We start from the raw sequence: 13,244 nt of genomic DNA on the forward strand, positions 1-13,244 counted from the left end.
ATCCCTAGTGTCAATAGCAGTATCTAAGGGAGTCGGGGTAACTAGGAGCATGCAAGTCTCAAGGTGTTGCTTGCGGGTGAGGCAATGCAATATAAGGCAACCTCTCTATCTCTTTTGCAACATCACTATCTGCTTTAGATTTTGTATTTGTGTTAGTCATGGTGGGATAGAGAAAAATATCCAATGAGACTCATATGTGTATAGGAACTATCCTTATATACAAGAGCAATTGAATATTGAGAAAAGAACCTAGCCTAGTCCAGATGAAATTCAAACATCCAAATTAGCCCATATGTCCAATACCAATCTATAAATCCCTCCTCAGACTAACAAAACACATGCAATGACACCGAATGTTGGAAGATCACAGGCCAGTGGGTGGATATCATGTGGCTCTAGTTGTGGTAGAAGCATCTCAGTGCTGGCATGGGTCTCCATTTGGCTCCTTCAGCTCCAGGGCTCTAGCAAAGGTCCATGTGTCTTCTCAATGGGAATGTTTCTCAGGCACTGAGCATGTGCCCTGCCTCCAGTGAGTTATTTACCTTCTGAACCTCCAAAAGTTGTCATCAAGCTAAAAGCTGATTGCCAGGTTAAATCCCACCCCTTCACTCTTATGTCTCAAACTGACAACAGATGATGTAACTACCACAGACCACTTCTCATCAATTTGATACTTTCACTCAACCCTTTAGTCATATGTAGTTTTCAAACAAACAATAATAAAATCATATGTACCTTAAAGGATAAAACTCAAATGCATATAATTCAATGTGTGCCACCATCATGTAAACATAACATTCTATAAGCAAACAAACCAAAAATATCCTATGCCTAAAAATTGTAGTTTATTTGCACCACACTTTAATCCTATAACCCAATGAATATATTCTCCCACCTATGGAAATTTGTAACCCAGCCACTTCATGCCTTTATTCTCTCAGTTTTGGGTATCCAATTTCTATACTGACCACTTATATCAACCCATAACTCAGAGGGGAAAATCATATTCTTTGATGTGAAGAATCTTCCTTCAAGTTGGAATCTTGTGAGTCTACGTGCAGACGCAAGGTCAAATCAAGACATGCTGTCCATAAAATCTGCAGCAATATGCACCAGTTCACAAGCTCCATAAGCTTCTTTTCATCTGCCCAGGTTCTGGTCCGCTGTATGTGGGCTACCTCACCTAGCCTCACCAGGGTACCCATTGGTCACCTTTCCTTTAAACCATGGTCCCATCACAAATTCTCAACAAACCTTCCCCCCTTGTGCGAGGTTATGAACTTCATCTTGTGCTCTAATTCCTTTAGAACAGGTTCATGGGTGTCAATGGTCAGACACAACCTGTCTCTTTATTGCTGCATTTCTCCCAATTCTACTCTTCATTTGGATCTAGGTTGTCACTACGCAAGCATTCCAGCCTGCTCCAAGACTCCCTTTAACATTCAACCCTAGAGAGGAGTTTTCTTCATGATTTCAGAGTTTCTACAGATGCTGACAAAAACCAATAGTTCAAACTTAAGAAATACAAAGAATTCATTTTTCCCCCCTCAAACTTTCAACAGTCACCTAGGCAAGGCTCTTGGAATGCAAATATCCTGAGTATTCCAAAACCTTGGGTGGGGCTTATCTTTTCAGAGCCTTCTTTGCAGACATGTCCTAAATCCATTTAACAATCTGATGTTAATGGCTGAAGACAAGTGGGCTTACAAGTTCTCTATTTTCATACTTTCCAGTAATCACTTCCATCAATTCTTAAATAAATAATAATAAGCAGAAATCAGTATAAACAAAGTAGAATCAGATACTAAACTCTATTCTTACAATAGTCAAGTTTATCTTATCATCATTTACCTTATCTTAATCCTTATCTAAATTATTCTATTAATACAAAATAATGGATTCGACTTCTGATGGCCTCAAGGCATGATAAGGATTTCTGTTAGCCATTTTGACCTCCTGTCAGCCATTTTCACTAAGAATCTCTGAGAAGGTCAAGAGGTGTATTTGTCTCCTAAGGTACACGTATTCATTAATCACATTCGTTGCCGCCATTTCACACAGGAATAAACAAAGACTACATCCAAACAAAATCATCAAAACTTTATCATCCTGTGTTCTATCCAGAAAACAACCTCAGTAAACTGCATACCCATGTCTGACTTCTTACTAGCCAAAGAAGCAAACTTACCCTGAGGCAGAAGTCAAAAAATCACTCTCCGTCTTTATGATTTGTTTCGCTAGTACCCCACTCCCAAAGTACCATAAAATGTTAGTATGGGTAGACTAGATAAACCAATTCATGGACACTCATATGTGTATAGGAAAGAGACTTGCAATTGAATATTGAGCAATCTCAGCCTAGTTTTGATTCCATAAGTCCAATATTAACCCATACGTTTGATACCAATTGATAAATTCCTCTTCAGATTCATGAAGCATATGCAATGATGGTGAATACAGGAGGATCACAGACCAGTGTGAAGAACGTGTAGTGGATCTACTGGTGGTAGAAGCATCTCAGCACTGGCATGGGTCTGTACTTGGCTCCATCAAATCCAGTACTCTGTCGCAGCTCCATGTGTCTTTTTAACAGGAATATCCCTCAGGGCAGCTTGTATCCCAAATCCAGTGGGTTATTTATCACTTTAGCTCCTCCAAATGAAGTCATCAAGCTGCAACCTGATTGACAGTCTAACCTCCACCCTTTCACTCTTAAGCCTCAAATTGACAAAAGTTTATGCAACTACCACATTTGTTTGCTTTTCCACTTCTCCAATGTCAGAAACTGTGATTGGTCATATCAACCAATATATTCCTGTGTCTTCTACTTATTTCCCATATTTCCAACTGCTCTCTTCATAGGCTCCCATTATAATTTATTTTATATTAAAAAGGTAAATTGTCTTGCAATCTTAAAATCAAGATATAATATGGATAAGATTTGAAAATTATGGATTAAATATGGCAAACCATATTTCCATTCAGCAGATGATATCAGTAACAAACCTGAAAGTGTACGCTAAGTATAATGGATGCTTATAATGTGAGAAAACGCTCTCTGTGTGTAAAATATATATTCATATTTTACCATTGTATCATTTTAAGAATATGCAGCAGAATCATGATTAGAAAGAGAAATTAAGGAAACAAATACTAACCAAAATAAAGAGAAAAATGTATTTTAATTTTGTTTTCTTGGCAGAGGGAGTTAAATTAACTTCTAAGAAATAATATTAAACCATAATTTGTTCTAAACATACCAGTGTTGAACATGCGATCAGTTACATACTAGTTGTATTGGTTTTCAGTAAGAATATGCAATCTGAACAAGGCATAAGGAAGACAAAAATAATTAGAGCATTGTTGATTGTCAGAAGAAAATACAAGGAGGAAGATGCTAAAAAGATGACTGACACAATGAATATAACAATAGGCTCAAACATAGTAACAATTATGAAGACAGTGTAGGATTGGGCAGTGTTTCGTTCTGATATGGAGAAGGTTGTTATGAGTAAGGACAGATCTCCTTGTTCTTTTAGCAATTCATGGTATTTTAAGATTCTTCTCAAGCGCCACTTTTCAAATGCATTGATTTTTCTACTATATCCCTTGACCTCGGGAAAGACAAACCAATCTACATTTGAAGAAGCAAGGCCAAGTGCCCCTTAGAAGTCAGCTAGAAAAATTTCATTTTGCATAATTTAGACATTGTGAGGAGAGATCAGTCCCTGGAGAAGATCATCATGCATGGTAAAGTGGAAGGACAATGAAAAAGAGGAAGACGTTCAATGCAATGGATCGACACTGGCTGCATCAATGGATCAGGCCTAGGAATTATTGTCAAGATGGCACAGTGCTGTGTAGTGTTTCACTCTGTTGTGCACAGGGTCACTATGGGTTGGAGCCGACTTGATGGCACCAAACAATAACATGAAAAAGAAACAAATAGACATAACATAAAAATAATTCTTCTAATAAAAGAGTTTATAAATTAAATTTAGCTTTTGAAACTTATGGAAAGAATAGGAAGGCACAATTAATTTCTCTTATGAACAACATTCTTGCCTTGTAGAATATTATGACCAATTTTAGATGTTCATTTGCTCAGTGTTAGTATTGCTTTAAATATAAGATTAGTAGCCATTTTGGTTCTAATGACTGAATCCTTAACCTGCTAATGAACAAACAGAGAATGTTGTCAGTGGGACCCATCCAGCAGCTACACAGCATACACTCTGGCATCTGCTTCATTAAAGTTTACAGACAGGAAAGTTCCATAAATATGAAAACATACGAGCAGTTCCACATTTTCACAAGAATTCTGAGTCAAAACTGACTCCATGGAAACTGTAAACCACAACACATTTTTAGATTGTATGTCTATGGCATAATGAAATCAGACAAAACTGATATGGCTTATCTCTAATTAAATTCTGCAGCTATTCATGGGCATCATGTTAATGTGGTCTCACTCACCCTAGAGAGGGAAGCAAGGTCTGTGATGTCACAAGATCAGATTGCAAGTTCTTTTCGTTCATAGACTGATTGACAATTTAGAACAGAGACCTTTTGGTTATTAGTACAGCAGGTAATTATTCAGCTACAAAGACTCCTTTGAACTCTATATTTAAAAGATAATATATGGAGATAAATATTTAGCAGAATATACAAGGTTGTAGCACTGAAGTACCATAATGTCTATTTTAGGGAAAAACAAAATCAAATATATGCTATTATTTCATTCCTAGCAATAAATTCAAGGATTCTTAATTACAATCTAAGCCTTGTCCTTCAGGGGACGGAAAGAGAAATCAACTTTGAACCATTATCAGCTCTTACAATCAAAGTAGGAATGTGTTGATATAATGATAACTTTCCTGAATGAAGTGAGGGTTCTTCTCATAACTTTCCAGATAGACTCTTTTATCTGCTTGTTCCTAAGAGTGTAGATGACAGGATTCAAGAAAGGAGGAACTACAGAGTAAAACACAGAAATGACCATGTCCTGAATCAGAGGGGAGTTGGAGGTTGGCTTCAGATTCACAGCAGCTCCAGAACTGATGAAAACTATGACAATGAGGATGTGTGGGATACAGGTGGAAAAGGCCTTTCTGTGTTCTGCTCTGGTTGGAAACTTGAGCACAGTAGAAAATATGTGAATATAAGACTTGGTGATGAAGGAAAAGCAGCCACCAGCTACTATTGTTGCAGAGACAAAAATTGAGATTTGATTGGTTAAGATGTTAGAGCAGGAGAGCTTCAGCAGAGAGGGGATATCACAGAAAAACTGATGAACCACATTAGAATGACAGAAGGACAAATGGAATGTGTTCCCAGTGTGCACACCTGCATAGACCAGACCACTGAGCACAGAGGCCAGCGTCATTTGGACACAGACACGAGGGGTCATGATCACATGGTAGTGGAGGGGCTGGCAGATGGCCACATAGCGGTCACGGGCCATGATGGTGAGCAGCAGCAACTCTGTACAAGCACATAACACCACGAGGAAAATCTGAGCTGCACATCCAACCATGGAAATCACCCTGTTGTTTAGCAGGAAGATGACACACGCCTTGGGTACAGTCACAGAAATGTAACACATGTCCAAGACAGAGAGATTCAGGATAAAGAAATACATGGGGGTATGAAGTCTTTGGTCAACAATGATCACTGTGACAATGAGAAGATTCCCTGTGAGAGTAGCCAAATACACTAGTAAAAATAACATTGTGTGCAAGACTCTGAACTCCCACACATCAGAAAATCCTGTAAGCAGAAATTCAGTCACTGTGGTAGAGTTAGGCATTGTAGTATAATTTCTTTAAGATTGTGATAAACATATGTAAAATTTTCCTAAAGACAAAATAAGAAGAATCAATTGAGGAAAAATTATAATAAGTATATTCTTTGAACCCCACTTCCACTATATGTACTATATATGGCATTACATAGTATAAAATAGCATAACATTTGTTTGTGATTCTTAATATTTTTCTTTTGTAAATTTTTTCTAAGTGGAAGCAAAATAAATGGTGCTCATGTTGATTTTCACTTCTATCAATGATGAGTATATAATACTGGGAGTGAAACATCAAAAGATTGCCTGGCAGATTTATTGATTCACTATAGATAATTTCAATTTATGTATATATTATTAGAACACATGTAGTATATACTTATTTGCTGATCAAAATTCAGTATATATAGGGATAGTATTAAAAAGCTTTATAAATATATCCCAATATTTTAGTTAATTTTAGAATAATTTTAGTTAATTTTATTTACCGAGGAAAAATATCATTACTATTTTAATTACTTGGGATTGAATACATGTGGCATATCATTCAGTATTTCAATCATATAAAGTAAAGTTGTACAATTACTACCAAAATCAGTTTCCATCAATTCTTTTTCTACTTGAACATCTTAATATTGCCTCCCTTTCTCTGCCTCCTCCCAACTGTACCACCTCTCCTTGAGACCCTATTCTACTTCCAAAATTTCTGTATTTTTGTACGTATTATTTTACTTGGTATTTGTTCATTCATAACAGAGTGTATCTTGGAGGTGTTATGTCAAAAGAGATCACTCTACTGAATCTGTGTTATATGCTTTTCTGTTTTTCTGTATGTGAAACCCAGGATTTATGAACCTATATGGGCAGAAAGTAGAATAAGGAAAAATATTATTTTTATCTCCATTTCCACCACTAACATTTTTAATTTCATTTGGAATGTCCCTGGAAGAATTATTCTTTCTGATAATCTTTTTCTATAGGTAATATATATTTATTCATATTAACAGCTAAGAAATTATTGTTTCATTTAGACATTTAATTTTTTTATCTGGTCTTTTGTAAAATATTTCTTTACATTGTAATGGGTAATTTTTTTCTTATTTATCCTATATACCATAATAAACCAAGTGAATCATAATTGCACCAGGTTTAATTTTTTGGCTACCATACATAGTTTACATTATTCACACATTCTAAAATGTAATCATCTTTGTAATTTTGAAATTTAGAAAATTGTACCCCTAAATTAAAATAAGATAACTGGACTACAAGAAACCCGAATGAGTCCATTAATCTGAAGATGTATGTGCAATGGCACTCCATGATAGGTCTGTCTGCTCAGAGGACAGGTTGCATTACATGGTGCTTTTCCTGATGAACCAGAGCTTTAGATTGAAAAGCTGTGCTGTTTCCCACTAGGACAGAATCGGATCCTGGGTGACTATTCATCAGTTCTAATCCATTCTAGCTGTCTGCAGACGGCAGGAGCCACAAAAGCCTGATGAGCCATCAACTTTCAGATCACAGTGATCCAGACCTGGAAGATCAAGCCACTGATTTCCTACTTACTGCTTACTTAAAACAAATTCCTTTGGGAATATGGTTGAAAAGGAGTTGTATTTATATTGTAGATTTTATTTTCATTATTACATTTTCAATTTTAAAGCTATAAACATGTTTTCACCTTAAATATGTATTGCCAGGTTTCAGAATTTAAATATATTTAGAAAATTATTAACCTAAAAATTCTATTGATATACTTTTGTTCAATTGTTTTATCAATTCATATATACATATAATTCACCACAGGTAACACCCCAGTTATATAAGTTGCAAAGAATGCATATCTCTGTCCTTCATTGCAATGTAAGATGAGTACTATTTGTAGTCATTAATATTTGTTTAATTATGTTTAAAGCTGACTAAGATGAAGTGAGTTGAATACTCTCTTTTCTGTGCCAAAAATGTCTTGCCATTGAGTTGAGTGCATCCCTCCAGTGACTCTGCAGCTCAGAATGAAAGCGCTCCTTTCATTTTCCGAGGCTCTTGGTCTTTAGTCACCAGAGAGCTTCATCTTTATCCCTTGAGCAACTGTGGTTGTGCGCAGCTTCTCTTGCGCCTCCACCCAGATGGCTAGACCACTGCACCTGCAGGGTTCCCTGTATTTTGTATAGAGCACTTATTTTTCCCTAAAACCTGAACATATTTGAAAACTTAAATGAGATTCTTTCAAATGTTACGCTAAATTAATTTTGTTCATATTATTGTTTTATATAATCCAGATGATTGAAAATTTATTGGTAGCAGTATCTTTGATTGAATATGACTACTGAATAATCATAGGTAACTCATTTATGCTATTTTTTCTGACAAGTGAAATATTAACAATAATTGCTTAACAGTACTCTCATTAAAGTCAAAGACACTTTGACTTTGTACCCTACCATATTATAGAACTGAAACTTGCAGCAATATTTTGAACAGCTAGTGATAAACATTCAAAAATACTAATAATTTTTAGATTTCAAAATGAATTTCATTTGATTTTCAGTAGATTTTAATTTCATGATCCTCGTGTAAAGGCATATTTTGTATTCTGATGGCCATTTATTTACTGTGTAATCACAGAAATATTTTAAACCTATTGCCATTATCTATAAAAATTTAACAAAACTTTACAAAGTTGATATTTGTAAAATATTTCAAATAGAGCAATAACTCAAATTGGTTTCTATGTTGAAGAAAAGTCAGTAAGAATTACTAGTGACTCACTGTATGGATGAGCATGTGCTACATTTGCATCTAATATTTATTTCAGTTTTTATCCATAAACTAAAAAGCACTCCTCAAATTCACTGTCATGGAGTCACTGCCAAATCTTATGACCCTATAGGGCCGTGTGGGTTTCTGCTCCTATGGGTTTCTGAGATTCTAACTCTTTATGGGAGCAGGAAGTTCCATCATTGTCCCACAGAGCATCTGGTGGTTTTGAATTGCTGCCTTTGGGGATGGCTATCCCAATGTGTATATATATGCCTGTTGTTAGGTGCCAAGTTAATGGCTTTGATCTATAGGGATTCTAAGCAGAAGCGAATGGAATATTGCCTGGTTCTGTGCCATTTTCACATCCTAGCTTTTGCCCATTGTTGCAGCTGCAGTGGAGCATACCCATAGTACTGACTGAATTCCAACAAGGAAACAAAAGGTAAATATATAGCCCAGCACTCAGCTTGTTCTAGCCCAATTATTTATTCTTAAAATGAACTTGATAATATATAATATAAAATGAGTAGAATTTGAAAGCTTAAAATATGTCCTTAGCTGCCCATTTGTGTGTAGATTGGTACATCAGGCCCTGGAGAATGTTGATAGGAGATTAGAGAATTGCATGATTCTCTGATCCCTCAAAATGTAAAATCAAACTGCTCTTTGACTTCGCAGAAATACTGATAGGATACTCTTTCAAGCCCTCATTGCAAGATATATGTTGTTCCTTGATGGATTTTTCATTTACTCACATATTCATCAATCTATTTCTAATTTTCTCCATTTTCAAAATATTGTGAGATGAATTAAATGCAGTAATAGCCTGGAAGCAGTCTTGATGGGAACTCTGTAAATAAAGTCATGAACAAATGCTTATCTAACCAATAAAATGCTATCAGAAAGCGCTAGAATTATAGTCTAAGTAATAGGAACTGTGTGTTTAAAATTTACATGTATATCATGTAATCATGAGTCACACTGTACAAAGAAAAGATAAAATTTGAATGCTTATAAAATGAAAAAATATTTTTTAAAATCATTAGTTAAAACATGATATTTGTGAGTTAATGGTTTAGTAAAAATTAAACTATCAAACTAAACAGATGTGAAGATATCAGTTGTATACAGAATATTTCTGCACCCACTGAGATTTTATGAACAATACTTAATTGTTCTACAGTGACTGGGGCTGAGTTTTAATTAGATTGAATAAAAAATTAGTTCATGGGTATATTTTCCTGATCTATATTGTCTATTTTAATCTCATTTACTATATATATACACATACTGATGAACCATACAAAGAGTAAGTGAATTAAGCTATTCAATTAGCAATAATGAGGAATAGGAGAGAAAAAATTACATGAATAACAAAAAATACTCACAAGATGTGATTTTTATCTGTTGTGTAGGTAATCCAGGATTTCTGGTAAAGAGGCAATCTTTTAAAAAAGACAATGATGAGTAGGCTTAGTTTTCAAAATGGCGGAGATTGAGAGGAATCGTTCTGTTTTATAACAAGTATCTCTGTGTTCAGATATATCTAAGAACACGAGGAGGCTGATGGCACTAGAGAGACCCTTGGGAGTGCATCCCTTGGCATTCAATAATAGCCAGCTCCCAGGGAGGAATTGAAGAAGATAATTGGCTTTACCTGAACAGTGAACAGGTCTCTGGGTATGAACCCAGGTTTTGTATATAAATGTTATATATCAAATGTTTTATATAGGTGTTAAATATAAAGATATATTAGTGTATTTGAATTTTTAAAAGAATGGTGAAAAATGGGATAATGATTTAAACATACAAAAAAATCTCAGTTCTTCTAATATCTTTTTATTCCTTGAGTGAATTTTGTGGATTGTAAGGACGTGATCTGAGAAGGAAAATCATGGATCCTGATTTGAGCACAAAGTGGTTGTGTTTGTTAGGTGCCATCAAGTTGGTTCTGACCCATAGTGACCTTAAGCCCAACAGAGAGAAACACTGCCTGTACCTCAACCACCCTCACCGTTGTTTTTCTGTTGGTTCCATTGTTTTAGTCACAGTATCAAGCCATCTCCTTGAGGAACTTCCTCTTGTGTGCTGCCCCTCTGCTTTACCAAACATGGTATCTTCCTCAAGGCACTGATATCTCCTGAAAATATGTCCAAAGTATGTAATACGTAGTCTTGTTAGCCTTGCCTCTAAGGAGCTCTCTGGCATTACGTCTTCCAATACAGATAGGTTTTTCCCCCTAGCAGTCCATTGTACTTCCAATATTACTCTATAGCATCACAATGCAAATGCATCAATTCTTCTTCCGTCTTCTTTAGTCAATGTGCAACTTTCACATGCACATGAGGCAATGGGAAATACCAGGGGTTGAGTCAAGTGTATTCCTAGTTATCCAAGGAACATTCCTCTCTTCAGTACTGCAAAGATGTCTTGTGCAGCAGACACAGTCAATGTACCACATTTTTTGATCTCTTGATTGCTACATCCATGTCCATAGATAGTGTATCCAGGCAATACAAAATCCTTCAAAACTTCAAGTTTTTCTCTGTTCATAATGATCATGTTACCTATTGGTTCAGATGTGAGGATTTTGGTCTTATTTACATTGAGTTGTAAAATACACTCGGAGAACTCAATTGCAAAGTACAACTTCTGGTGCAAGCACTTGCAGCTAAAATATATACAAACTCAAATATTCAACAATAAAAAAATAGTAAATCATTTTTAAAATGAGCAAAATATCTGAATAGACACTGAAGATAATGAAAGTGAACATAAGTGGACACAAAGATTTCAATGTTTTACGTTATTTGATACTGCACCTGAAGACAATATTGAGATAGCCTGTATAACTAATACAATGGCTAAAAGGACAATCGCTGACATCACCAAGGTGTTAAAGACCTAGATCCAAGGAAACGGTCATTCATGGCTGGATGAAATCAATAATTCACTAATTACATTAGAAAAAAGTGCAATATTTTCCTATAAAGCGAAATAGACAGTGGAAGATGCTAAATTAAAACATGATATAATTGATCAAGGATTGATGAGAGTTGGATGGTGTGGAAGGGAGGGGAAAAAGAGGTGTTTATATACTAAGGGCTCAATTAGAAAATATTTTGGGAATGATGATGTCAACATATATACAAATATGCTTGATACAATTGTATAGAATGTTATAAAAGCTTTAAGATGATTAAAATTTTTCATTTTTAATTCAAACTTCATTCAGTTTTTCATTATTATCAAGTCAATTTTCACCTCATAGCTTTATTCTTAGCTGCCCCATATTGTAACCACTGAAGATCTTAAGAACAGTAGATAAACAAAAAGAGGAACATGTATACAATTAAATGTTTTTAGTAATAATAGGAGTATGAATCCACAAACCAAAGGAGAATAACCAGAATTGCATATCGCTAAGTGAGAGAAACCAGAAAGAAAGTCTACATGTTGCCTGACTCTGACTATGTGACAATTTGGTAAAAAGAAAAACAGTAGAAAGAACGAAAAAATCAACTCTTTCCCAGGGCTCAGAAGGAGAAGAGAATGGGAGAACAGGCAGAGCAGGGAAGTGTTAGTGCAATGAGATGGTTCTCTCTTGTGTGGATACTGTAATGTGGGATACATGACTTACTCGTTTTCAAAAATCCCAGGTTTAACAAGTATTGAACCAACTGCCAAAATTGTGTGGTAATATATTTTGTCAACTTTGCATTGAGTGGGTTTTTAAGCAAGTCATCATATTTCCATCTAGAAGGCTTAAAATTTACTTTTCTTATTTTTTCAGTATGTTATAGATTGTTGTAGACTATTTTTAGTTTCACATATGCATCTTTAAATTATCAATAGAGCTTTATTATTTTTACAAAGCTGATCTCTCCCCTCCTCTGTCTCAAGAATTGACCACACTGACTTTAGAGAATCACCATGGAAAATTCATCTCTAAGATGTATTAAGCCAAAAATCAAATAAGCAAAAATAGGGTTTAATAGAATGTTGCTGCTGATTTTCTGTCTTGAGAGTGTCTGTGTAAATATATATGAGTATATTTCTTAAAAAAAATAATCCCTGCACATACTTCTTATCCTTCAAACCCAAATAGTGTTTTGAATGATTTGAAAAAAAGAAGCAATAAAATAAAAATTGAAATAAACTTGGATCATTTCATGAAAATTTCATCTCAAAAAAATTAGTAAACAAAAAGAAGCATATACAAGAGCATGCACATCAACGTGTATTTGATTAAATGAAAAGAGTTCGATTCAAGAGATGACATATTGCATAATTAGTATGTAAAAGATGATTAGCGTCAAGGAAGAGAATGGCAACAAATGTACAGCACAAGAGAGGTTTGGGGAGTGATAGGCTGTTGTGTATTTAAACTTGAGTGTGGATAAATCATTCTAGTACGTTGTAAAACTCATAGAACCATACCACTTTAAAAGTTTTTTTCTGTAAATATATTCCATAACAAATACATAAAATATTCAAATACATTTCCATAGCAACATCAATTAATGACCATATTCTTTGGAAACCCTGAGAATTAGATAATTGTATGTGAGGAAAAGTGTTAGAAGTAAAGTTATGAGTATTATTTGAAATACTCATGCACTCAGAAAACCCAGGAAAAAATGATAAAATTCTATGATGTACAAAATCTGGAATTTACATA

The 13,244-nt window shown here is 34.9% G+C and overlaps 1 protein-coding gene across 1 annotated transcript; it reads right to left on the reverse strand.

Annotated features, from left to right (window-relative positions):
- Nucleotides 1–4,828: 4,828 nt before the first annotated feature.
- On the reverse strand, nt 4,829–5,809 carry LOC142440374 (olfactory receptor 14C36-like). The gene has a single exon (XM_075542830.1). The coding sequence runs from the start codon at nt 5,807–5,809 to the stop codon at nt 4,829–4,831; it is 981 nt and encodes a 326-aa protein (XP_075398945.1).
- Between the last annotated feature and the right edge of the window lie 7,435 nt (nt 5,810–13,244).

The sequence above is a fragment of the Tenrec ecaudatus genome, chromosome 2 (genome assembly GCF_050624435.1).
Source record: "Tenrec ecaudatus isolate mTenEca1 chromosome 2, mTenEca1.hap1, whole genome shotgun sequence".
Lineage (NCBI taxonomy): Eukaryota > Metazoa > Chordata > Mammalia > Afrosoricida > Tenrecidae > Tenrec > Tenrec ecaudatus.